This window comes from Aythya marila, assembly GCF_965140915.1.
Source record: "Aythya marila genome assembly, chromosome: 32".
Taxonomy (NCBI): Eukaryota; Metazoa; Chordata; class Aves; order Anseriformes; family Anatidae; genus Aythya; species Aythya marila.
Genome location: NC_139073.1, coordinates 869,273 through 895,137, shown reverse-complemented (window position 1 = coordinate 895,137; position 25,865 = coordinate 869,273). Strand labels below are relative to the sequence as shown.

The 25,865-nt window shown below is 57.3% G+C and overlaps 2 protein-coding genes across 5 annotated transcripts; one reads left to right on the top strand and one right to left on the bottom strand.

Annotated features, from left to right (window-relative positions):
• Nucleotides 1–4,207: 4,207 nt before the first annotated feature.
• On the bottom strand, nt 4,208–7,970 carry AP1M2 (adaptor related protein complex 1 subunit mu 2). Of its 2 annotated transcripts, XM_082781811.1 has the most exons (11): nt 7,862–7,970; nt 7,470–7,626; nt 7,323–7,390; nt 7,087–7,217; nt 6,861–7,008; nt 5,737–5,863; nt 5,427–5,641; nt 5,184–5,342; nt 4,955–5,080; nt 4,433–4,508; nt 4,208–4,331 (listed from the first exon to the last, which is right to left on the bottom strand). In XM_082781811.1, exons 1-11 carry the CDS (start codon nt 7,961–7,963, stop codon nt 4,309–4,311), a joined length of 1,332 nt encoding a protein of 443 aa, XP_082637937.1. In that variant the 5' UTR covers nt 7,964–7,970; the 3' UTR covers nt 4,208–4,308. The 2 variants fall into 2 exon arrangements, 1 of the variants encoding a protein (XP_082637937.1); XR_014319193.1 differs by lacking the exon at nt 4,208–4,331 and having other exon boundaries at nt 7,087–7,216; nt 7,321–7,390.
• A 1,195-nt stretch (nt 7,971–9,165) lies between these two features.
• Nucleotides 9,166–23,128, top strand: SLC44A2 (solute carrier family 44 member 2 (CTL2 blood group)). Of its 3 annotated transcripts, none has more exons than XM_082781820.1 (22): nt 9,166–9,297; nt 12,421–12,469; nt 12,557–12,630; nt 12,734–12,818; nt 12,917–13,001; nt 13,113–13,229; nt 13,309–13,369; nt 13,645–13,768; nt 13,950–14,033; nt 14,333–14,445; nt 14,635–14,766; nt 15,014–15,113; nt 15,242–15,334; nt 15,600–15,684; nt 16,002–16,264; nt 16,333–16,427; nt 16,688–16,791; nt 17,210–17,283; nt 17,386–17,456; nt 17,606–17,694; nt 18,015–18,099; nt 18,495–20,195. In XM_082781820.1, the coding sequence occupies exons 1-22, from the start codon at nt 9,264–9,266 to the stop codon at nt 18,614–18,616; spliced, it is 2,139 nt and encodes a 712-aa protein (XP_082637946.1). In that variant the 5' UTR covers nt 9,166–9,263; the 3' UTR covers nt 18,617–20,195. The 3 variants fall into 3 exon arrangements, with proteins under 3 accessions (XP_082637946.1, XP_082637945.1, XP_082637947.1); XM_082781819.1 differs by lacking the exon at nt 9,166–9,297 and adding an exon at nt 10,542–10,831; XM_082781821.1 differs by lacking the exons at nt 9,166–9,297; nt 18,495–20,195 and adding exons at nt 10,545–10,831; nt 20,204–23,128.
• The last annotated feature ends 2,737 nt before the right edge of the window (nt 23,129–25,865 follow it).

The window sequence follows — 25,865 nt, the reverse complement described above, 5'->3', positions numbered from 1 at the left end:
CCCGGCGGCCCCGCCCCCCTTCCTTGTGACCCCGCCCCCCTGCCCCCGTTCTCCCGGCGGCCCCGCCCCCGCTCACGTCTCTGGAGCTCCTCGCGCCGCCGGTACCGCCCGTAGCGCTCGGCGAAGGCCGCGTTCACGCGCAGCCCCGGCCCCGCCATCGCCCCGCGCCGCTTCCGGTCCCCCAATGTCACGTGATCCGGCCCCGCCCCCGCCCTTAAAGCGGCAACGCTTCGAGGAAGGGAAGGGGGGCCCACAAGCAGATGTTGCCCCCCCCCCCCCCTCCCTTCCCCCGCCCTCCGGCCAATCGGCAAGCGGCGCCCGGAGCAGGGCGGACGCTGATTGGCTGGAGGGGCCCGGGGGGGATTCAAAATGCGCACGTGGGAGCCCCCCACGTGGGAGACGTGAGGCTTCCCCCCACGCAACCCCCCCATGAGACCCCCAAGGGGACCCCCCCCCCCACTGAGACCCCTTCATTGAGACCCCTTCTTTGAGACCCCCTGATCCTTCCCCACTTGAGACCCCCTCCCCAAGAGACCCCCCCAAAACTCCCCCCACATGAGACCCCCCCCAACAAGATCCTCTCGACCCCCCCTCCACTTGAGACCCCCTGATCCTTCCCCACTTGAGACCCCTCCATTGAGACCCCCTCCCCAAGAGACCCCCCAAAATTCCCCCCACTTGAGACCCCCCCATGACATCCCCCACACGAGACCCCCCCAATAAGATCCTCTTGACCCTCCTCCACTTGAGACCACCCTGAACCCCCCCCACTTGAGACCCCCTCACTGAGACCCCCCCATTGAGACCCCCTGATCCTTCCCCACTTGAGACCCCCTCCCCAAGAGACCCCCCAAAGCTCCCCCCACATGATACCCCCCCAATAAGATCCTCTCAACCCCCATCCACTTGAGCCCCCCCCATTGAGACCCCCGATCCTTCCCCACTTGAGACCCCCCCATGAGACCCCCTCCCCAAGAGACCCCCTGAAACTCCCCCCAGTTGAGACCCCCCCACTGAGACCCCCCCGACCCCCTGCAATAAAAGCCTGCCTTGCCCTCTTCCTCCAGCTTAAGGGGTGTCCTTTTTTGAGCACCCAAATGAGCTTAAAATTTGCTCTTTTTCTAAATTTCAGGCTATGTCCCCAAAATCCACTATATACTGCGGCTAACCCATTGTTATCTCTAGGGGATAATACTTAACCGATCCCCGTTATTAATAAATCTTTTCCCTTAATAGGTGTCTATTCAGGAGTTTGTCTGTTTATTAATTTTAGGAGTAATTACAATAAAATTCCCACAGCAGCTTAGATTATACTCTTCGATGACGGCCTCTTCAAGTTCGTCTGACGGTTAGTTTAGTTTCTCCGGGTTCAGATATTACTTTCCACTCCTTCACTGGACCTTTTACTCACAACACACGTCTCCATCCTTTCTCAGCCATTCTCACAGCTGTTTCTGTAGTTAATAAAGCAAAATAAAGTTAAAAAAGTCCTTCCCAGAGGGGCGAAAGGTTTTCTCCTTTCCATGTTTTTATCAGAACCTCATCTCTCGGTTTTATCTGGTGAATTGCAAAGCCTAAAGGTGGCGTTTGAGCCATCATCCCAATTTCTCTTCGCTCTTGCAACCTCCTTCCCATGTTAATTCTCTATTTCTGGATGCCACGATCCTCAGCTACGTTGTTCCCTAGAAGCATCCCTTGAGCATAAGGCGTGCCATACAACATTTCATATGGCGATAATCCAGCCTCACTGTGTGCTTTAGTTCTTATGTTTAAAATTGCCAACGGCAAGCATTTCGTCCAGGGCATTTGTGTCTCGATCATTAATTTAGCCAATTGTTGTTTTATTGTTTGATTCAGTCTTTCTACTCTCCCCGAGCTTTGTGGGTGCCACGGAGTGTGGTATTCCCACTGGATACCTAATGATCGACAGAATAATTTGATTATTTTGGAAGTAAAGTGTGTGCCCTGCTCAGAGCCAATGTACCGGATTATCCCATATCAAGGTATTAACTGTTCTAATAAAATTTTTACCAATTTTTACCCCCGTTTCTGCTGTAGCTCATGCTACAGGATAAGCTTCTACCCGTTGTGTTAAATGATCTGCTATAACCAATAGATATTTTATCCTCCCTGCCTTGGGCAATTCAGTGAAATCAACTTGTACTTCCTCAAAAGGCCTAGAAGCTGTTTTCCCCCCTCCCGTGGCTACTTGTCGAAACCCTTTCTTATTTATCTTCCGACAAGTTAAACGACCTTGTGTCATTTGCTTTGCTATTTCAAAAATCCCAATGCAACCAAACTGGTTGAGGAAATGATCACTTCACGCCTTTGTACCCCGATGTTTTTGTGCATGCAAACGTCCCAATATTTGCCTCGCAGAGGCTTTTGGCAATCTCTCTCGCCCGTTGGGCAGCGTCCATTTTCCTTGTTCTAATTTAGCCCCTATTTTCTCCGGTTTTGGTTGATCCTCATATTCTGTCTTCCTTGGGGTTGTCGATGACCCCAGTGGGGTTCCACATTCGGCCGTTTTTGGTCTCCCGGGGGTCCTGCCTGATTCTGTCTTTCCCAAATTCTCGTTCCAGCTTGCCTAATCGTTCCCCTTTCCTCAGCAGTAAATAAGATCCCTAAAATGGATCCCTAAAATGGACGGTATTTCTTCCCAGGTATAAATATTTGGGGCCTAGGAATTGGTCCATTTTTTCAGCTACTCCGAGGGGGTCAGCTAATAGTGTCCAGCAGCTCCCATTTATCACCTTTTTCTTTTTCCTGTTTTTCTTCTTCGAACTTCTCGTCTGCTTTTAGTGTAAATATTGAGGCTGGAAAAGGACGTGAAGTCCTGATCCGTAATCCTGCATAATCACCTTCCTGGCTAAAAGGTTCCTTTGAATTAACACGGATATTTAAGGCCTAGCACATCCAGTCTTCAAAGGATCCAAAAACAGGCCGAAAGACGTGGTCTTAAAGGCTCCTTTGGCCATTCTATCCTACAATACCGAGCATTTTTAAGTTACTTTTTCCTTTTCTGGGCCCCCTATCGTTCCAATTTCTAATCCTTATTCCTAATGGACTTTTTTGGTGGTATGTCTGGTAATTTGCTCCCTTTCTTCTGGTCCCTGGTCTTCGATTTCGTCTGACCCATGTAGGAATTTTACTATGGCAATTCCCGCAGCCCTTGGTTGCAAACAAATCCCACCCAACCCAATGGTATACGCCTTAAATATTTTATTTACGCCTCCATCGTCCTCGTTCGGATCTTCGCGCGCAGAATTACGGGCAAAATACAGTGCTGCAGCCAGCAAGGGAGCTCATAAAAAAGAAATATCAAAATCTTTGCTTGCCTTTATTCAGGTGCAGGATGGCATTAGCCCCGAACAGGAGCCACCAAATGCTGGGGCGCCTCTCCTAGATCAAATCAGGATTCAGGAACCAAAGCCCTCCTGGACGAGCCCCCAATTGTTATAAATGACCGAGTCCCGAATAGGATTAGAATCAAAGTTTACAATTTATTAAACAAATAGAGGCAAGCAAACAGTGCTGGGCGTGCCGGGCGGCTCTGCTCCACCAGGACTCACACCAGGTCCGTCGGGCGGCTGGTTTTTATGCTCCTGGGCTATACAAATCACTGCTTCTAGAAAAGGCAGCAGGGTTATTATAATTAGCTCCCAAAATCTGAACCCTCCCTCTGGGGGGGTCTCTCGTGCTGAAGGCTCGTAGTCTTCCTCCCAGGCTTTGTCCTCCAGCTTTCCTTTTCTCCTTATTTGGTCATCTCTTGGCCAGATCTCGGAGATTTGCAGCATCCAGTTCAAAAGTCAGCAGTTTTTGACAACTCCTTTGTTCTCTTATCCCCTAGACTGAGTCTAGAGGATAACACCCCACATGAATCTAACACCCCCCCGAAGCCCCCCCACTTGAGACCCCCCCCATTGAACCCCCCTCATTGAGACCCCCCTGTGAGACCCCCCCTTCCCATGACACCCCCCTGCAAACGTCCCCCTCTTGAGACCCCCCATGAGACCCCCACCTTGTGAGACCCCCCCATAACACCCCCTACCTGAGACCCCCCCCACATTAGACCTCCCCACACTTGAGACCCCCCCGAACCTGAACCTCCCCCACCTGAGGTCCTCCCCCCCCGTGCCCCCCCCCCAATAAAAGCACAGAGACGGCCCCATCACAGTTCCCATCTTTATAGGGACAGAGGTGGAGTGGGGGGGGTCTCCAAGGTGGGCAGAGGGGGTCTCCGTGGCATGTGTGGGGGTCTCCGTGGGGAGAGTCCTTAGGGAGGGGGGGCATGACCATGACCCCCCCTTAGCTGGTGCGGAGCTGGTAGTCTGTGGGAGGGGGAGCAGCGGTGAGGGAGGGTCCCCAAAGTGTGGGGGGGGCGTCCCCAAAGTGTGGGGGGGTCCCCAGGACGGGGGGGGGTCCCACTCACCCCCACTCTGGGTGATGTAGCGCACCCAGGGCAGCGCCTGGTAGCCGCTCTTCTCGATGATCTTCATGTACCGCACCTGGTGGCACGGTGGTTGGGGACGCTGGGTGCCCCCCCACCAAAAAAGGGGACCCCGGTACCACCCCCCAAAACCCAGGACACCCCCATGGGCCTTGTCCCCACTCCCCTGTCCCCAAAACATCGGGGTCACCTCCCTGGGGCCACCCCAACCCCACAGCCCCTCCGACGCGTTCCTCCTGCCCCATCCCCGAATTCATTGTGGGGGACCCCAAAGCCACCAGCCCCCCTCCCCAAGAAAAGGGGACCCTGACACCCCCCCCCAAAACCCAGGACACCCCCATGGGCCATGTCCCTACTCCACTGTCCCCAAAACATCGGGGTCACCTCCCTGGGACCACCCCAACCCCACAGCCCCTCCGATGCGTCCCTCCCATCCCATCCCCAAATCCATCAGGGGGGGACCCTGAGGCCACCAACCCGCCCCCCCCCGTCCCCATTTGTCACCTGGATGCCCGAGACGGTGAAGTAGGGGATCTCGAAGCGGACGGCGATGGGTGGCCGCCCCTCATCTTCCTCCTTCTCCACGCTGGGCAGCCCGAAGTGGGCGCGCATCAGGTGCTCCTTGCCCCCCTGCGCGGCACGGCGCGGCTGGGGACACCCCCGTGGGGACAACGGGCACCCCGCTGCCGTCCCCGTGTGTCCCCCCACCACCCAACCGAGCCGGCGGCCTCACCGGGAAGGATTTGATGCTCCAGACGACGAGGTTCTTCTCGGGGAGGTACTTGGCCGAGCCCACGCTGGTCTTGAACTTGGGCGAGTCGGCGTCGCTGGGCACCGGCACCGCGATCTCCACGCCGTTGGCCACCGACTGCTTCTTGAACTGCGCCTTGGCCTGGGAGGGGACGCAGTGACAGGGGTCAACGGGTGGCCTCGGTCCCCTGGGAGGGCTGGACGCCCCGGGGCGCCTCAGCCTCACCTTGACCATGATCTCGACGCGGCTGTGGGAGAACTTCTCGATGACCGACTCGATCCAGATGAGCGGCTTGGCGCGGGTGCCCAGGCGGTAGGACATGAGCTCGAAGTCGCCGTCGGGCGGCACGAAGGAGATGGTGCGGTCGCTGTCGAAGCGCGAGAGCCGCACGCACTGGTGGAACTTCACGTCCTCCAGCTCCACCGACTTGTTCTTGCCCCCTGCGGACGGGCGGCGCCGTGGGGGACGCGAGCCACGCCGGGGGACGGGGACGGCGCCCCCCCGACAGCCCCGCGCCCACCCCGGCGGCACTCACGTCCCGTCAGCTCGAAGAGGACGCGGTCGTTCAAGCCCAGGCGCAGCTCGGGCATCCCCGAGAGGAAAACCTTCAGCTTGATGGTGCCCACCACCTCGCTGAGCAGCACGCTGCCGTTGGCGCTCACCTGCGGGCACCGGACCCAGCGCTGGTCCCGGTCTCACCACCACCGGTTTGGTCCCAGTCCCACCACCCCACCACCACCGGTTTGGTCCTGGTCCCACCACCATCACCATTGTGGCCCCAGTCCCACCAACATCATCGCTTTGGTCCCAGTCACACCACCACCACCACCAGTTTGGTCCCAGTCCCACCAGCACTACCAACACCACTGGTTTGGTCCCAGTCCCACGACCACCACCAGTTTGGCCCTAGTCCCACCACCACCAGTCTGACCCCAGTCCCACCACCACCACCAGTCCAGTCCCAGTCTCATCACCACCAGTCTGACCCCACTACCACCACCACCACCAGTTTGGTCCCAGTCCCACCACCACCACCACCACCAGTCTGACCCCAGTCCCACCACCAGCAGTTTGGTCCCAGTCCCACCACCACCACCAGTTAGGCCCCAGTCCCACCACCACCACCAGTTAGGCCCCAGTCCCACCACCACCACCAGTCCGCTGCCATTCCCACCACCACTACTATTATGGTCCCAGTCTCATCACCACCAGTTAGGCCCCAATCCCACCACCACCACCAGTTAGGCCCCAGTCCCACTACCACCACCAGTCCGCTGCCATTCCCACCACCACCACCATTATGGTCCCAGTCCCACCACCACCACCCCCAGTCTGACCCCAGTCCCACCACCACCACTTAGGCCTCATTCCCACCACCACCACCATTATGGTCCCAGTCCCACCACCACCAGTTTGACCCCAGTCGTCGTACCCCCACCAGTTTGACCCCAGTCCTCCCCCCAGCCCCACCAGTTTGACCCCAGTCCTCCCCCAGCCCCACCAGTTTGACCCCAGTCCCCCTCCCCACCACCTCCATCCCCATCTCCAGCCCCAACCCCACCACCACCGCCACCCCTCACCGGCGGGCACCCAGCAGCAGACCCCACCGCGTCGGGACCACCCCCCCACAATTTTTTAGGCGGCCCCCCCCCCTCTCACCAGCAGGTTCATCGACTCGATCACGTCGATGAAGACCTCGTTCTTCTTGTACTTGATGCCTTCGGAGCGCCAGGACACGGCGTTGGTGACGGTGGTGGGCACGCGGGACTTGCCGGTGTCCAGCTTGTTGCCCTCCTGCGTGATGTACCTGCAGGATGGGGGTGACGGGGGGGGGGGGTCCTGCCCCCCCCCAAAAAAAGCCCCCCAAGCCCTCTGCCCCACTCACTCCTGGAGGATTTTGCTGTCGGTGGTCTGCGGGAAGCCGAAGTCCATCAGCTCGTCCAGCAGCTCGTAGACGATGACGAAGTTGTCCCGGATGCTCTCCTCCTCCAGCTCCTTGAAGTACTCCGAAAAAACCTGAGGGGGGGGGGGAAACAAACACACAAGGGGGGGGGCTCCCAATTTTGTCACCCCCCCCAGCCGGGGTCAGAGACCCCCCCCAAACCCTCCCCCCGGCCTCACCTCCACCACCTTGTAGAGGAAGGAGAAGACCAAGGAGGCGTTGGCGTTCTTCTTGGTGGTGGCCACCACTGGGGAGGGGGTTAAGGAAAAGTGCCGGGGATGGGGGGGGGGGTCCCGGGGGTTTTTGGGGGGGGTCAGGAAGGATACGGTAGAGGTTGGCGTGCTTGATCCAGAGGAAATGAACCTGGCCGCGGGTCAGCAGCGGGGACAAAGCCCCCTCCTCCTCCTTCTGCAGCAGCAGCCCCATGAAGTGCTCGATCTCCCCCATGCTCACATCCCCCTTGTAGTTACGGCTGATGAGGGGCTGGGGGGGGGGGTTGAAATTAGGAGGGGGGTCAGCCAGGACCCCCCCCTTTTCCATCGCGCGCCCCTCGCCCACCCCAATTCTCCGTGCGCGTGGCGGTGCCGGGGTTGGGTATGGGGGGGGGGACCCACCGTGACCTTGGCTGACCTTGAGGCCGGGACCTGGGGGGTGGTGGGGTCCTGGGGGGTGGGTGGGGAGTGGGGGGGGGGGTTTCAAGGTGGGGGGGGGGTCTCACCTTCCCCTTGAGGTCCAGGATGAAGACGGCGGAGGCGGACATGGCCCCGGCTGCCGCTTCCTCCTTCCCGGTCACCTGCGCCAGGTGAGCGGCTGCGCCCATGGCCCGGTGGGGCCTTAAAGGGGACGGCTCCGGGGGGGGGGGGGGGGGTTGGAAAAGGTGGGGGGGGTCAGGGTTTAGTGTGGGGGGGGTCACAGCCCCCAGCCCCATTTGTTGGGGGAGGCCCCAGGCTCGGCTTGGCCTTGTCCTGGGGGCTGCGGGTGGCTCCGTGCCCGCGTGGGGGTGGGGGACGGGGAGGGGTGGGGGGCAAGGATGGGGGGGCTCACAAGCTGAGGGGGGGGGGTCATGGTTTAACTGGGGGGGGTGAGCAGACCCCTGGCATCTGGGACCCCCATGTGTGGGGCTGGAGGGGATGGAAGCCCCTTCCTAGCTGGGACCCCCCATCCTGGCCTGGGCTGGGGGGGGGGGGCATCTGTGCAGGCCCCCAACACCTGGGACCCCCCTCCCTCACCCTGGGGGGCTCCCCACAGCCCCCCCCACCCACACCCTGGACCCCCACCCTGATCCAGGGGGGGCTCCCTGCACTCCCCCCCATCTCCAGGACCCCCAACCCACCCTGGGGGGGCTCCCTACAGCCCCCCAACACCCAGCCCCCAACCCTGATCCTGGGGGGGGCTCCCTGCTGCCCCCCCAAACCCCAGGACCCCCAACCCACCCTGGGGGGGCTCCCTACAGCCCCCCAACACCCAGACCGCCCCCCCAATCCTAGGGGTCTCTCTGTAGCCCCCTTCCCCACCCTGGACCCCCCCCGATCCTGGGGGGGCTCCCTGAAACCTCCCAAACCCCAGGACCCCCAACCCACCCTGGGGGGGCTTCCTACAGCCCCCCAACACCCAGCCCCCCCCAGATCCTGGGGGTCTCTCTGTAGCCCCCTTCCCTACTCTGGACCCCCCCCTTATCCTGGGGGGGCTCCCTGAAACCCCCCAAACCCCAGGACCCCCAACCCACCCTGGGGGGGGTTCCCTGCAGCCCCCTCCCCTACTCTGGACCCCCCCCGATTCTGGGTGGGCTCCCTGCAGCCCCCCCAAATCCCAGGACCCACCCTGGGGGGGCTCCCTACAGCCCCCCAACACCCGACCGTACCCCCCCACCCCCCCGCAGCACCGAGCCCAACCGTGATGGGCAGAAGGCAGAAGGGGGGGGGCGGGGGGATGAAAAAAAGATTGGGGGGGGGGTCAAGGGGGCGGGGCTAAGAGGAGGGGGCGTGGTCAGGGGGCGGGGGGCGGGACCACGGTAACGGTGCCCCCCCCCGGTTGCTCGGAGCCGCAGGCGCAACGCCCCGGGAGCGGCCGGAACGGCAGCGGCGGGGGGGGGGGACCCGGAGCATCCCCGAGCCCCCACCATGGGGGGGAGGAAGGACCCCGACGGCTCCTACGGTACCGGGGTGGGGAGGGGACCCCCGGGACACCCAGAACCCTTGGGGACCCCCGGGACCCCCCCCATCGGTTGTCTCCTGGGGGGGGTCCCCCCGGTTTCCCACCCGTTCTGGGGGTCCCCTCCCCGGCAGCAGCCTGCCTGGGGGGCCCTGAGGTGGGCTGCTGGGGGGGGGGGGCAGCGGGGGGCTGGGGACCACCAGGGTGGGGGGGTCACCACGTTTTGGGGGTCAGCAGGTTTTGGGGGTCACCAGGTTTCAGGAGCACCGAATTTGGGGAGGGGGGGTGGCACTGGGTTTGGTGACCGCCACGCGTGGGGGCTGCTGGGTTTGGGGAGCACTGAGGGTTTTTTTTTTTGGGGGGGGGTTACGGTCACCACCGAGTGTGGGGGCCACCAGGTTTGGGGGCTACCGGATTTGGGGGCCACCAGATTTGGGGGTCACCAGGTTTGGGGACCACCAAGTTTGGGGACTGCTGGGTTTGGGGGGGTGCACCAAGTTTGGGGAGCACTGAGTTTTGGGGGGGGGGGGGGCGTACGGTCAGCACCAAGTGTGGGGGCCACCCGGTTTGGGGACCACCCAGTTTGGGGTCACCCCGTTTCGGGACCACCCCGTTTGGAGATTTTGGGGTTTGGGGCCCGGTGGTTCGGGGTCTGCTGGATTTGGGGACCACCGAGCGTGGAGGTTGTGAAGTTTTGGGACCACCAAGTTTAGGGGTCGCTGGCTTTGAGGGGGGGGGGTTTGGTGAGCACCGCGTTTGGCGACTGCCGCTTTTGGGGCCCCCAAAGCTTTGGGGACCACCGAGTTTTTTTTTTGGGGGGGGGGGCGAATTGTGCGCGGTGACACTGGGACGGTCCCAGGGTGGGGCACCGCTGCTGGCACCCCAGGTGCCACCACCCAGACCTGGGCGCGCCGATTGGTGCCACCGTCCTCCGACACCCACCCGGGGGTCCCGGCGTCCCCACAGGCTGGGGGGGGGCACAGCGGGGTCACGCATCCTGGCCCCCCCCCCCCGTGCTCCTCTTTTGTTTCCGCGACGCATCCGGGGGTGCCGAGCCCGGCGCCCTGACATCACCGGCAGCCTATGAGCCGCGGGGACATCGCGGCGCCACCGTCCCCAACCCTCCGCGGAGCCGCCCAGCACCACGCTTATTTATTTATAACCCCCCCCCCCAAAAAAAAAAATATTTATTTACACCCAAAATATTTATTCCTAACCCCCTAAATATAGCAAACCGCCGGGATGAAAAACAACACCAAACCCGGCTGCGGTCACCGCGCCACGCCACCGGCGGACGGAGGGTGGTGCCCGCCGTGGGTGTTGGGTGCCGGGGCGAGGAAGAGGAGGGGATGAAGCAGCTGCGGGGCGAGGATGAGGAGGGGATGAAGCAGCTGCGCCTTTAATGGTGTAGCGTGCACGGCTGGCTGCTCGCTGCTGAGGCTCCTGGCACGCCCAGGGCTGAGCGCGCAGGGGCTGTTTGGGGCGAGCGGAGAGGGGATGGGGGACCAGGAGGAGGAGAACTACTACGGGAAGCACGGTAAGGGTTGGGGGGCGTCAGGGTTAGGGGGGGGGCGCGGGGCTCGCCCCCGAACCCCGTGCCGGAGGAACCTTGGGCGGCACCGCGGAGTGGGGTGCAGGAAGTTGGAGAGGCCGAGATAAGGCAGAGCGCGAGCATGGCCCCGCTTCGGTTCACCGGGCTTCCTGCCTGCGAAGCGGCCGCGAGGGTTCGTTAACACCGAGGCCTTCGTTAGCGCGGTGGTTAATGGGGTTAATGGCTAACGAGGGCGGCCGGGTGGATCCGCTGTTTATGGGGCGGTGGCGCCGAGGGCACGGAGGGCGCCGTGCAAGGGTCGAGCCCCCCGAGTGGGTGTTTTGGGGTGCAGTGTCCCCAAAAAAAGGGAGCTCCCCTGGGATGTGGTGGGGTCACTCCGTGGGGGCGCAGCTCCCTGGGTACCCTGAAACTGATGGGTGTGGGGCTGCTCTGGGCACCCCAAAACCAATGTGCATGGTGTGGGGCTGCTCCAAGCACCCCAAAAACAACGTGTGCGTCGTAGGGCTGCTCTGGGCAACCCAAATCTGATCTGTGCATGGTGTGAGGCTGTTCTGGGCACCCCGAAACTGGTGTGTGCAGCACGGGGTTGCTCCAAGCACCCCAAAACCAATGTGTGTGGTGCAGGGCTGCTCCAAGATCCCCAAAAGCGATGTGTGCAGCATGGGGCTGCTTCTAGCACCCCAAAACAGATGTGTTCCCTGCGTGGGGCTGCTCCAGGCACCCCAAAAGTGCCTTGAATCAGACATCTCCCTGGTAGCAGGCACTCCAGGCCCCCCCAGACTGATGTTTCCTTGTCTGGGACTGCTCCGGGCACCCCAAAAGTGACTTGTCCTGGTACGGGGCTTCTCTGGACACCCCAAAATTGACTTGTCTTGGTACGGGGCAGCTCCTAGCACCCCAGAACTGCCTCGAAGCAGACGTGTCCCAGCTCCGGGCCGCTCCCACACCGAAACTGGCCTCGCTGGCTGAATTCCCACCCTAAAAATAACGAGGGGCGAAGGAGCACAGCTTAACCACCGGGCTGCCGGGCAGGAGCAGGGCGCAGGCTTCAGGAGCTGGGGAACGATTTTGGAGAGAGCTGTGGGGAAACTTGCTCTCCAAGGGGATAATTGTTTCCACGCCTGGAAAGCAGAGGCGCTGAAGGAGGGAAATGGCAGCTGGAGATTATTTTCCTCCTGCTCCTGGTTCTCCCAGGCCTTTTGTTTAAAAACTGGGGGGAGGGAGGGAGGGAGGGGGGGAGAGTTGGAAATTTGGGGCTCCCCGGTCTGCACGGGGACGGCTGCTGCTTTGCTCGCGTCCGTGTTGGGTTTTGGTGCATCGCTGTCACAAGGAGGGGAAAACAAACCTAAAGGGTGGGCTGGGGATTTTCCAGCAGCAATGGGAACGGGATGGGGGTGTCGTTTGGCTGTGTCCCCCCCACCCCAGCAGCCTGGTCTCGGTGGCAGCATCGGGTTCCCAAGGGTGCCGAGGTTTCCCTGCCTCCTTGGGGAGGCGTCGGGGAAGCGAAGGGAAAACTCCTCCTCCCCCCCTCAGTGGTTTTTCCAACTGAGCCGGTTTGTTCTCCATCCCCGCAGGGACGCCGCAGAAATATGACCCGAAGTTCAAAGGTCCCATTTACGACAGGTAAGAGCAGCCCCCCCCACCCCCCCCAAAGCCCCCTGGTGGGGCCGGTGGCCGTGCTCACGTCCCCGCTCCTCTTCCCGGCCGCAGGGGCTGCACCGATGTGGCCTGCTGCATCCTGCTGGTCCTCGCCATCGTGGGCTACGTCGTGGTGGGCATCGTGGGTACGTATGGTCCCGGGGGGGGTCCAGGAGCTCCTCGAATGAAACAGAGGTGGGGATGGGGCAGGAGGTAACCAAACTGCCCCGTTTTATCCCCACTGCCCAGCGTGGACGCACGGGGACCCACGGAAGGTGATCTACCCCACCGACAGCCGCGGGCAGTTCTGCGGCCATCAGGGAACAGCCAACGAGTAGGTGCCCCCCCCCCCCCCGGGTCCTCCCTGCTCATGTGCTGCTCACTGGCGTCGTGATGCCCTCAGGGTGGCATTTTGAGCCGTTTTCTTCGCAGGGGCAAGCCTTTCCTCTTCTACTTCGACATCGTGAAGTGTGCCAGCCCGCTGGTGCTGCTGGAGTTTCAGTGCCCGACCACACAGGTACTTCTGGATGCCCCACCGGCGCAGCTCCCCGCTGCTGGCCTTCTTTAAAAAAAGAGAAAAATGCCCCAAAATGAAAGGTTCCCCACCTTCTCCTCTCCTTGTTCCAAGATCTGCGTGAGCCAATGTCCGGACCGGTTCATGACCTACCTGAATGCCTACAGCGTGCCCGCCAACCTGCAGTACTACCGGCAGTTCTGCGTGCCCGAATTTGGGGACGTGAGCAAGGTGCGTCGGGCTGCCCCGAGCGGGGATTTGTCCCATCCCAGCCCCAGAACTTCACCTCCCCCTTGCTGTCCCCATCCAGGCTCCCATCGAGGTGCTGAGGGACAAGGAGTGCCCAGCCATGCTCTTCCCCAGCACCCCACGTAAGTCTGGAGGTGGCTAACGAGCTGCCGTTAACTCATTAACAAGCCGGGACTCTGCTCTTTATGGCTGGGGAAGTGCCCGTGCTTGCTTTGTTTGGGCTCTTTTTGGGATCTGAGCCACCCATCGGGGATTTTGGGGGAGGTTCGGGTCGGTTTGTGAGGGCTGCTGTGGGTTTTGTTTCCTCGGGATGCTGGGTGGGAGCAGCAGCATCCCTGGGGTTGCCAGTTTGGGGGTGCCTCATGGGGGGACGTTTGCTGAGCCCCTTCTTTTGCAGTGGCTCGCCGCTGCCTCCCGGCCATCCAGGCCAAGAAGGGCGTCATCATGGTGGGGAACGAGACCACCTACGACGACGGGCACGGGAACCGCAGGAACGTCACCGAGCTGCTCGAGGGGGCCAGGTGGGTGCCGGTGGCTGCGGGAGCAGCGCCGGGGCTGCTGCGTTGTCACCGCTTCGGGGGGAGCAAACCATGGGGTTTTTGTCTGCAGTGCCGCAGGCAGAGTGGACACCGACTCTCTCCCCTGCCTCTTGCTTTTATTTTATTATTATTATTATTATTTTTATTATTATTTGCGTTCCAGAAAAGCAAACGTGGTCCTGGAGATGAGGCAGCTGGCCATGAAGATTTTTGAGGACTACACGGTCTCCTGGTACTGGATCATAATGTGAGCAGAACGCGCAGCACCTGCTCCCGAGGGGCAAAGCTCAGGAGTTCCCCCACCGTTTTCTGCCTTTTCCTGACTTTTGCATAACTTCCATTCAAAACTGACAGCAGAAGGGTGGCAGTGGGTGTAGAGGCTGAAGTCAAGCAGGTCCTGAAGGACTGAGCTGTCCCCTTCCCAGACCACAGAGTGGGAAGTGGCATGGGGTGTTTTTGAGCGTGTTGGAGCAACTTCCCCCCCACCCCAGTCACATTCTGTCACGGAGAGTTTCTGTTTCTAAGGCTGCCTTCTTCCTCCCTCAGAGGCCTGGTGATTGCAATGGTGGCCAGCTTGATCTTCATCGTCCTGCTCCGCTTCCTGGCCGGGATCATGGTCTGGGTGATGATCGTGCTGGTGATCCTGGTGCTGGGCTACGGTGAGCGATGTCCTCGGGGTTGGGAGCCTTCTCCGTGCTCTCCCTGTTTTCCTTTCCCTCCTTTAAGCAGGGTTTGCGTGCAGAAACCCCCCAGGCTGAGTCCTTGGACCCAAATATTGGTGGGGTTGAGCAGCACCTCGCTGTCTGCTGTTGAGTGCCAGTACGACGATTTTCTGCTTTCCACCCCAGGAATCTTCCACTGTTACATGGAGTACGCCAAGCTGAAGGGGGAAGCTGGTTCCGACGTCTCCCTGACGGACCTCGGGTTTCAGACGGACCTGCGCGTCTACCTCCACCTGCGGCAGACGTGGCTGGCGTTCAGTGAGTCCCTGCCCACGGAGAACGTGCTCGGGAGGGAAGAGCACAGAGACTTTGGGGCCTTCTTGGCCTCTTGGTGGCCCTTTCCAAAAAGCTGGGCTACGGAGGGGGGCTGTGCTCGATGCCACGGGATGGAGCGCGTGAAGGCCGTGCTGGACGGCCCTCGGGGAGCGCTGGGCGCAGCGGTGGATTGGGAAGGCGAGGGTGGACGATGCCCTCGCACTGACGGGGCTCCCCTTCTCCCTTCCAGTGATCATCCTGTGCGTGGTGGAGGTGATCATCATCCTGCTGCTCATCTTCCTCCGCAAGAGGATCCTCATCGCCATCGCGCTCATCAAGGAGGCCAGCAGGTACGGGCCACCGCGTCCCCGGGCGGAGGTGGCCGTGGTCACCCGTTGCGACGGGAGGGGACAATGGGGTGTCCCCGTCTTCACCAGGACTTCCACGGGTTCTAACTGCCTTCCCTCGTCCTCGGCAGGGCTGTTGGCCACATCATGATGTCGCTGCTGTTTCCGCTGTGCACCTTCTTCCTGCTGTGCCTCTGCATCGCCTACTGGGCCAGCACGGCCGTGTATCCTTTCTCCTTCCTTTTCCTGCGCGTTGGCTCCAGGGGAAGGAAGCCGTGGAGACACTACAAGTCCTCCAGGGTGCTGAACTCGTTCCAGAGTCAGGGTTGCATCCGCTTGCAAAGCTGCCAGCTGCGGCCTCTGGGTTAAAAGAAACAAAACCCGATGTAGGGAAGCAGAAGATTGGCAAGAGCAAAGCTGAGCTGGGTGTGCTGAGGATCCAGGCTTGTGTTTTTGTGAAGTTGTGTCTCCTTAACTGCCATGCTGCAGCTTCCTCTCCACCTCCAACGAGGCGGTCTATAAGGTGTTCAGCGAGTCGGCGTGCCAGTTTTCTGGGCAGACCTGCAGCCCAGAGGTGAGGATGTCAAGAAATTCATCCCAATGCTATGCTTTACCCATGAAAGAGAAGATTGTTTCTTACACAAAAAAATACTTTGGTGGTCATTTGAGCCTGTAGGCTCTTACAAGCTAAATTCCACACTTTTGAACTCACTTCCATCGTGCTGTTATTTTTCTTTAAGCCGTTGTATGTGCAAAGCTTGCTTCTTGATGTGAGCAAACGTGTGAAACGTTGAGCGGGATCAAGTCTCCTGAAAGCCAGCGTGGCTTTGGGTTGACCACGAGATGTTGTCGGTCTGCCTCACATGCCTAAAATTCTTCTGTCCCCCCCAGAAATTCAACACATCCAACGTCACCAAGCTGTGCCCCGATGCCCAGTGCCTCTTCGCGTTCTATGGAGGAGAGACGGCGTACCACAAGTACCTCATCGTCCTCCAGTTCTTCAACGTCTTCATGTTCTTCTGGCTCGTCAACTTCGTGATCGCGCTGGGGCAGGTGACGCTGGCGGGCGCCTTTGCCTCGTACTACTGGGCCTTCAAGAAACCTGACGACATGCCCGCCTTCCCCCTCTTCTCTGCCTTCGGCCGCGCGCTCCGGTACGTCCCTCGAGGAGCACCACGAGCTTCTTGGGGTTTTCCGTGTCTAACCGGAGCGGTTTTCCCAGGTACCACACCGGCTCGCTCGCCTTCGGGTCGCTGATCCTTGCCATCGTCCAAGTCATCAGGGTGATCCTGGAGTACCTGGACCACAGGCTGAAAGGTACCGAAACGGGGCTGGGAAGTGAGGAGGTGGGCACGGCTGGTGTCTCTGTGGGACCAGAGCCCATGGGGGACGTCTCCCTCCTTGGGGATGCTCCCTCGAGGTGCTCCAGATGTCTGGAGGTGGTCGTGAGCACCCTGCTTGAGCAGGGGTTGGACCAGATGGACCCAGAGGCTGGGACAGGGACGTGGGCACCTTGAGGCTTGCAGGGGGTCTCTGGGTTCAGCTGCTCACCCTCCCGTCCCTTGGTGTTCCTCCAGCTGCAGATAACAAGTTCGCCAAGTTCCTCCTGAGCTGCCTGAAGTGCTGCTTCTGGTGCCTGGAAAAATTTATCAAGTTCCTCAACAGAAATGCCTACATCATGGTAAGGGGCTGCTGGTCTTGGGCACCCAAGAGGTTGTTAACTCTGGGGGGGCCTTGGCATGCGTAGGCTGTCTTTGGGAGGTTGTTGAGGCCCGTGCCTCTCAATTTCATGGGAAAACGAAGCTTTTCAGCGTTTTCTAGCTGTTTTGCTGGAAAGCCTCAACATTCACTGTGTTGCCTTGTCTTTGGCATGAACCTTTTCAGAGACCCCAGGGTGGGGGGGGGTTGGCTTTTGGCCCAGTTCAGGTGCTGATGCTTGATCTGCTGGTGGAGGAAAAAGCACTCCCAGGTTTGGGATTTCTCCAGCCAGCTGAGAATGTTACTCAAGAGATGGGATGAATCGTGGCCTCTTCTCTGGGCCGAATCCTGCACAGTGCTGTTCCTCACCTCTCTGCTCCCGTTTCTGTGACCCCTCCTAGATTGCTGTTTATGGCACCAACTTCTGCACCTCCGCCAGGAATGCCTTCTTCCTGCTGATGAGGAACATCATTAGGTGAGGTCCTGCTCGAGTTCCCTGTGTCCAAGTCCCTCCTGCTGACAAAGAGGCGGCCAAATGTCCGCTGGGAGCAGGTGCTCACCTCTCTCTCACTCCCAGGGTGGCCGTCTTAGATAAAGTCACCGATTTCCTCTTCTTCCTCGGCAAACTCCTCATCGTGGGCAGTGTTGGTAAGTATTGGCCAACGTAAGCTTCTCCTTGCGGTATTCGCTGTACCCTGAACCTTCCCAAACCCTGTTTTTTTGGGAAGAAGAGCCTTCCCCAAACCCCCTCGTTCTGCCCAGGGTCCTGCAGCCATTTGTGTGATTTTGTTTTCCAGGAATCCTTGCCTTCTTTTTCTTCACCCATCGCATCAAGCTGGTTGAAGACACGGCGCCGTCCCTGAATTACTACTGGGTTCCTATTCTGGTGAGCTGCTTTCTGCTCCGCTGGGGAATTTAGAAGTGGCCAGAAGAAATCCTTAGCAAGAATGCCTTAAAAATGCTGTTCCGCTGGCCGTCTCTGCAGAGCTGCTTTGTGAAGGCTTATTTTCCATCCCCACAGAAATGAGCCTTTGTTTCAGCTGCTGGCGAGAAGGCGTCTTGCCATCCGGGCTGGCTCCGTCCACCCTTGCTGCAGACGCCTTTTGTTCCCTGTTCCTTTCTGTTCCACCCCCCCCAGGGAATTTGGGATTCAGCACTTCTCTCCTCCTCTCCAGGTTCCACCTAACCTCAGTGTTTCTCTTCCAGACGGTGATCGTGGGCTCCTACCTCATCGCCCACGGGTTCTTCAGCGTCTATGGCATGTGCGTGGACACCCTCTTCCTCTGCTTCTGTAAGTGTCCTCCCGCTGGGCAGCAGAACCTCCCTCCGCCCCAGAGCCATCTGGACCCCAGGGTTTGCTCCCCTGGCCTCTCCGTAGGGTTTTCTCCCACTCTTTCCTTCCCCACCTTCCTCCTGCCTTCCTACCAGCCTCTTCTCTCCCCTCTACCTGGAAGCCCACAGCCTGTCTCTGGGTCTCTCTCTGTTTCGGTGCTTTGGTTTTGGGGGAGCCTAACTGCTACTAACTTCAATTTTCCTTTTTTTCCCTTTTGTTTTGTTTTCCTCCCCTCCTCATGTCTCTCCTCGCTCTTCTCCTCCTCTCACCTCCGCCCTGCCCTTCCCTGGCCTCTCCCACTGTTTTCTTCCCCTCTCCCCATCCCGGCTGCTTCCTCCTGGGGTTGTGAAAAGGTGAAGATCTGGAGAGGAACGATGGATCTCCCGAGAGGCCTTACTACATGTCCCCCGAGCTGAGTGCCATCCTGCTGAAGGGGACCCTAGAGCCTTCCAAAAACACCGATAGCCAAGGCTAGGGCTGGCCCCGGGGTGGCTGCGTGGCCCCAGCAGCCTTCTCCTGCGGCCACGGTTGGTGCAGAGCTCCCAGCTGGATGTCCTCCAGGTCCTCCTGGCCGGAGGTGTGCTGGCTTCTCCCTGCTGTACCAACCCCATCTCCCCGCCCAATAATGAATACTCTTGTATGGAAGGAACAAATCTGGAGTTAATCTGGGCTCCTGCACAGCCGGGCACGCGTGGCCAGGAGCTGTTGAGCCGTGCGTGCCCGGTGCCGGTGTGCGGCCGGGTTTGCTCCTGGGTGGTGGAAAACTTGTGCCCCTGCTCCTCGCCCTGTGCCAAGCAGGTCAGCGCACCCGAGGATCCCCCTGCTTGGTGGCGGACGTTTCGCTTTCGGTTCCTGCAAGGCGTTGGGTGTGAAGCAGAGCACGCTCTTCTCGTGGGTGAAACCCCCCCGCTGTTGTTGTAAGGAGGTTAAAAGGAGCAGCTGGCGGTGGTTGCAAACTGCTGAGGCTTTCACTTGCAGCCTCCTGTGTTGAACAAAGATTTTGGGCCCTCCTGCTGGTGGCGCAGAGGTTGAGCCCCTACGTGGAGGCTTGCCCCGGTGCTCTACGAGCTCTGCTTGCTCCAGAGCTGCTTTGGTCGGTGGTTTGGCTGATCTGTGGGTGAAGGAGCTGCAGGACCACAATGGCTTCGTGACGGCTGGGTCCTCTCCTTGTTTGCTCTTGATGCCCCAAGGATGAGCAAGGCTTTAGGAACGCCGTCCTTGGCGACTCCCCCTGCACGCCAACCCGCAGCTCGTGGTACAAACCCCGAGCAGACGGAGCGCCGTCTCCAGCAGGACAAAGGCGCAGTGGTGATGCTTGGGTTCCCGTCCCGGCGTCGTCCCTTACAAAACATCCCAGAGCTCTTCTTGCTCAGCTCTGACGCTGGTGCTTTGTGGTTTGTTTTTTCTGTTGTTGTGGTTGTGACTTTCTCGCTGGAGCAGCTGTTTGGCGCCGAGGCCAACCGGTGTGTTCAGGGCTGGGAATGCACCTAATTACTGCGTGCGCGTCGCGTGTTGGCGAGGGCGTAGCGTGCTGGGCGAGCAATGCTGAGCAAAATCCCTTTGTGCTCGCGGCCGGAGCAATTCGGGATGCAGAAGGAGCAAAAATCACTTTGTGCTTGTGGCCCAAGCAATTCGGGACGCAGGAGGAGCAGGGAGGGCGTTGGAGGGAGCGCTCCAGGGTGACCTCTCCTCACAGCTCCTTCCTGCAGCACTGTTAAATTTTACCAAGGCGAAAAAACAAACAAACAAACAAAAAACTCAGACCTTTGCTTTCTTCCAAGTAACAATGAGGAAGTTTCCAGAGCACAGCACTCCCTTTAAAACAAGGAGCAGCTGTGATGGTTCGCACGCCAGGAGCCTGTAGGTGCAGCAGAGGGAAAGTCCCCTCTCCCCATGATGAGCTCAAAGACCTTTATTTCCACGGGCACGCCCCAAAGGAATATTCCTTAGCTGGGTGGCGCAGCTCTCGTCTGCCATCTCGCTGTCTTTGAGCTCCATGCCCCGGCCGTGCCAACCCCTGTCTGTGGCCCCCGCTGCTGCGCGGGGGGGTTTCTCGTTGCAGTGGAAGACCTGGAGCGAAACGATGGCTCGGCCGAGAAGCCGTACTTCATGTCTCCCGACCTGAAGAAGCTGCTGAAGAAGACGAACAAGGAGGCGTAGAGCCCGCCGCGTCCACCCCGCTCCTCCATTTTTTCCCTTCCTGTGCCGGGAGCAAGGTTGCGGGGTTGCACCCGGCGCTCAGCACTGCTTGTCCCAGGAGAAAATGCTGTCTCGATGCACTCAAACCACCAGCAAGGCTCGGCGCAGAGCAGCGGGGAAGGGCTCCTTTCCGAGAGGACTGGGTGATCGTTAACAATCGGGCATTAATTGCCAGGGCTGCAGAACTCAGCACGGCTCAGCCCCTGCCCGTCCCACGTTGGGATGTTTCTGGCCAGAACCTGCTGGCATTGATAAAAGCAGCGTGGGACCGGCTCTGGCACGAGCACAAGGCTAAGTCTGGTCTTTAGGGGCATTAAGCCAACAGCAAAGTGAATTTTAAAGTAAATGAGGAATCCGATGATGCTGTCACGTTCAGGGCAGCTGCGCTCGGCTGCCTCATAGCACCTGGACAAAACCAGGCATTGCAGTGACCGCCGAGCCAAGCAGCTGCCCTGGTGGTGGCTTTAGGCAGCTCTCTGGCTTGCTGCAGCTTTGCAGCCCCCCCAAAATATTTGGTTGAAATTGTTGGTTCCCGCCCGGAGAGCCGGAATGTGCAGAAACAGCCTCGCTTCTCTTGCTGTCTTTCGAAGACGCTTTAGGGTTCTGCTTTGGGGCTTTGGTGGGTGCAGATTAGAGAAGTAATCACTTTACGAATAAGCTCGTTATTGCTCCATGTGTGAAGGTGGAAGGAAATCCCGGGTTGAAGGTGCTCCGCTATCCGAGGGGGCCATGAACAGATGGGCGTACTCTGGGCAGTTATTTCATCGCACTGAAAGGGCTGACGGCTTCCACCCCATCCTCTGAACAAATCCTGCATTATGTTTCCCAAAACGTGGCAGCAAAGTGTCCCTAAGACACCAACAAAATTAGCTAGTGGTGCTTTGCCTGTGTGATGATTTAGGAAGACCCCCCCACCTATGGGCTTGGTAAAGGAGTAGTGTGTGTGTGTATATGTATATATACATATATATCTTTTTTTTTTTTTTTTTTTTTTTAGGTTTACATTAGGTAATTTTAAGCAAACCAAATGCCAAACAGGTTGCCTTATGTCCTGAGACGCCACGGGGTTTTCTGGACTTTTAGCTAGCTGCTTTTTCTAATAGGAAGGTGCACACCTCTAGCAGCTTCCATCAGAAAAACGAGGGAGATTTTTGAGAAATAGATTGAAGGAGGTTAAATATTGCTGCCTCAGAGCATTAAAACACAAATAAAATACCGAAGCTTCCTTTGAGCAGATCACTGGAGCTACACGGCCCTGCTGTTGTGAACGGGGAACTGCAGGATCCACGTGTGCCAATTTCGAGGAGGCTTCGCCCAGGTGTGGTCACCTCCACAGATTTTATCTGATTGCGCTTTATTCTGCTTTAAAATAAATTTGCTGAGGTGTGAAGTGGAGAACTTAAACAGCTCCCAAAGCACAGGGCAGGCAGCAGGAGCTTTGTGGGGTTGCAGGCACCTCCTTCTCTTAACAATTGCAAAACTTCTTTATTACAAGGGTTTAAATTTGGTTAGCCGTGTGTAACTGTAACTCGTGCTCAAGGGTATATTCTGCTTCTTTTATACATATTTCTCAGTAATCTTAAGATCCCTGTAGTATTTTTGTAAGATACAAGAGATGTTTTCTATTTGCACTATTAACTGCTTTGGGGGTTTCTATATTTTTGGTTTTAGCCGTTTCCCGGTGGTTTCAGTTCTCCAGCCGTTGCTACGATCCCTTCCTCTACTGCTTCAGGGACGGGTGTTGAAACAGGCATGTGCTGAGGTGATGCTAACTTGGGGGCAAAGCTTTTTTTAAAAAAATAAGGCATTAAAGAGGAGAATCCTCCTCTCAGTTCAGGATAGGTGGTCAGTAGTTAAATGGGAGCAATCATAGGAATGTATTAATTTTACAGCTGCAGTAGCAGCCATGAGGAAATACTTTCTGGGGCATGATTCTGGTCCTGAATTATTATTTTTTTCCCTTTCCTCTGGCATCCTTGTATAGGTTTTGAGTTGTGTTTTTCCTTTTTTTTTTTTTCTTTCTTTCTTTTTTCTGTTTGAAGTTTCTGTATAGAGGGCAAGTTCACTGCTTGCGCCTAGATGTCAGCTGTTAACTCTTCATGCTTTGGTTGTGGAAATGCTGTCCAAGGTAACAGGACCATCAGTAACTGACATTTATTTGCATCGACATACACCACAGATTGTTAGGTCTGAAAATACGGAGGTTGAAAAAGGACTGTTAATGTAAGAAAAGGTGCTCTTTGCTTGGGACGTGGGGCTGGCTCCGCTGTGTTGTGTAAATTTGGGATTCAAGGGGCAGAATTAGGGGATCCTATTTATTTCCTGCTGAGGAAATGGTATTCACGCCGCAGCAGGGTTTTAGCATCCAGAAAGGCTTCGCTCGATGACTTCCACCATTTCTTTCTGCAAGCGCGGGCTGATGCCTGCACCTGGGAGTGCACCTCCTATGCCTAAGCCATGTATTTAAAAACATCCTTCATCTTTAGGAATAATTGCGCTCTTTTCTGTCTTGCGAGATGCTCCTTCTGCCCCTGTGATCCATGCATGCTCCTTGTTATTCCCCAAATCATCCCAGGGCCCTGCTTGAAAGCTGCAGGGCTGATGTTCTACACTCCCCTTCCTTTTACACGTGTTTCTCCGAGGCATTAAGTACAGCTGCTGTGCACCAGGGCCCCTATGCAAGCACACACCTCCAGCTGGAGCGTACAAGCGTGTTTCCGATGTCACCTGCGGCGGTTGTGTTGATGTCAGCATTCCAACCAGAAATAAAGTGCCTATTTGGACCTCACTTCCACCACGCGGCTCATTTGGGGCTCTGACGCAATGGAAAAAACTTTGTCGTGTGCTCTCCAGCGACTCAAAGAGGGGTTGAGGGTGGAAGGGACCTCGGGGTACCCCCGTGTCCAACCCCTTGCTCCGTCAGGCCTCTGCTCAGAAATGGTACGATCGGTACATTCGCCTCACTCAAATTCTGTAAAACTTCCAGCTTTTCAAAGGGGCAAAGCCTGCACCTTTTTCTGGAAAGAGGTCTGGCAAAACCCGAGTGATGGGAAAGCAGGAAACACGCCCAGCCTCGCCGAAGCTGGGACCCGTGTCGGTGGGGATGCTCCCGCTGGATCAAGTCATTAACACCAAGCACCAGCTTCAATCGGGTGCCTCGGAGAGGTTGTGCAGGGCACAGGGCCCTCTACTGATCAGGCAGGCTGCAAAAAAAGCGGTTTGGGGTATGAGTGATCACGCTGCGTGACATACCAGGTATGTTTCCCCCGTGAACAGGCAGCAGTCTCCTGAGGGTTAGCTCCTCTCCAGCACTGATCGCTTGGAGAGCAGTTTCTGCTGAAAGAAGGCACCAGCCCGCAGCGCTTTGCCTGCCTTCTGCCCCGTGCTATGGAACAGCTGGAGAAAACACCGAGTGTGACTGTGTGGGGAACAGGAACTGCTGGATTTCACCCCAAAAATGTTAAAAAAAAAAAAAAAAAAAAAAAAAAAAAGGATAAAGGGTGAAAAAAAGGGTAAAAGGTTAAAAAAAAAAAAGGTAAAGGGTTAAAATAAAAGGGTAAAGGGTTAAAATAAAAGGGTAAAGGGTTAAAAAAAGGGTAAAGGGTAAAAAAGGGTAAAGGGTTAAAAAAGGGTAAAGGGTTAAAAAAGGGTAAAGGGTTAAAAAAGGGTAAAGGGTTAAAAAAATGGTAAAGGGTAAAAAATGTTAAAGGGTTAAAAAATGTTAAAGGGTTAAAAAAGGGTAAAGGGTAAAAAAAGGGCAAAGGGTAAAAAAAAAAAAAAAGGGTAAAGCTTGCTCAAGCACACTCAACTTTCTGCTTCCTATTTTCAGAGTCTGGGGCTTGATTTTTTTTTTTTTTTTTTTTTTTTTTTTTTTTGACTGTTACAAGCTGTTGCCCAAGAATCCTGTAAGCACATGTGCTGTGTCTGGCTGGGATGGAGTTAAAATTCCCTGCAGCAGCCCATGCAGTGCTGCGCTCTGCACGTGGAGCTACAACAGCACCGGTGTCACACCAGCCTTGCGCCCGCTGCTGCACAGCACCAGGACCCCCTCCAAGCCCCCAAGAGCCAGCAGGCTGTGGGTGGGCAAGTGATGGGCAGGGGACATCACCAGGGCAGCTGACCTAAGCCCACCAAAGGATAAAAGGTGGGAAAGGAGAAATGGGGCGGCTGTCTTTATTAAAACATCTGTCCTCCAGAATAGTGTCTATGTGTATTGACGCCCTGCTTCAGGGATGGGGCAAAGCACCACTTGTTAGTGCTAAGTAGAGAGTAATTTCTTTCCTCTCTCTCTGTGCTTCCACACGGCTCCTGCTTGTTTGTTTGTTTTTTTTTCTTCTTTTCCTTTTTTTTTTTTTAATTCCCTCCAAACATTGACACTTCACTTTTTCCTTTAGTTAAATTACTTTTTTCTTAATACTATCTGCAGCTAATATTTATTTTCCATTTAATTGAATTATCATTTTCTCAACCCATGAACTTTTTTCTCCTTTTCTCCTTTTCTCCTTCTCTTCTGAGGAGGGAGAGTGAGAGAGCGATGGTGGTGGAGCTCAGCTGCCCAGCAAAGTAAAAAAAAATAAATAATATAGACTTAGGGTTAGGGGTGTTAGGACTTGGAGAGAGAGAAAGAGCAGAGTCCTGCTGTGTGTGGGGTTGCATAAAGGCTCCCCAAGGCAGTTCAGGTGTACCCAAAGGCTTCCATTGGGAGCATTTTTTCCGTGGGCTGCAGGGGAATCTCCGTTCTGGCACCTCGAGCACCTTGTCCCCCTCCTTCACTCACCGTGCTGCCTACAGGGCTCTTTCTCCCACTGTTTCTCGCTCACTCATCTCATGACTGATGCACAGTGGCTTCTGTTGTTGCTGGTTTTTGTTTTCCTCTCTTAGATGCGCTCTCACACAGGCACCAGCAGCGTCACTCACTGGTCCAGCTTTGGACAGCGGTTGCTTTTGGAGCCAGAGGGAACGGGCTTTATCTGCCACGGGGCATCTCCTGGGACCCCTCACTGAGGCCATTCCTACAGCACTGCTGCTACCACTATTTCTTTTCATTACCTCACCAACCCAGGGATCCCCCAGGCAGCACCTACGCAGAGGTACACAAGTACCATGCACACAACGCTGAGCTCGGCCCGTACCACAGATTCACTGAACCTGCTCTTTGCTCCTGTTTATCAAGGATTCGTGCAGGTGGAGTTCACCACTGTGCTTTGATCTTCGCTATACTCCCCATCAGGACAGGGAGAGAGAGACATCCTCTTCGACCATATTCCACTGAGAGCAGGAGTTAGGAGACTCTTATCAAGTCGAGATAGAGCGCTGACGGCATTAAGCTAGGATGCTACTCAGTGTCTTTGCTAACCATGGTGCATTGTGCAAATTACCTAAAGCAAGAAGCCGTGGGCCCCTTCCCAAGGTCAGTCTCCTACGAAGACTGGGAGCCTGTCTTAAGAAACTGGCAGAAACTGGTCCTGCGGATGGACAAGAGCCAAGGAGCAACTGAGTCTGCGCAGAGACAAGAGGTCAAGGAG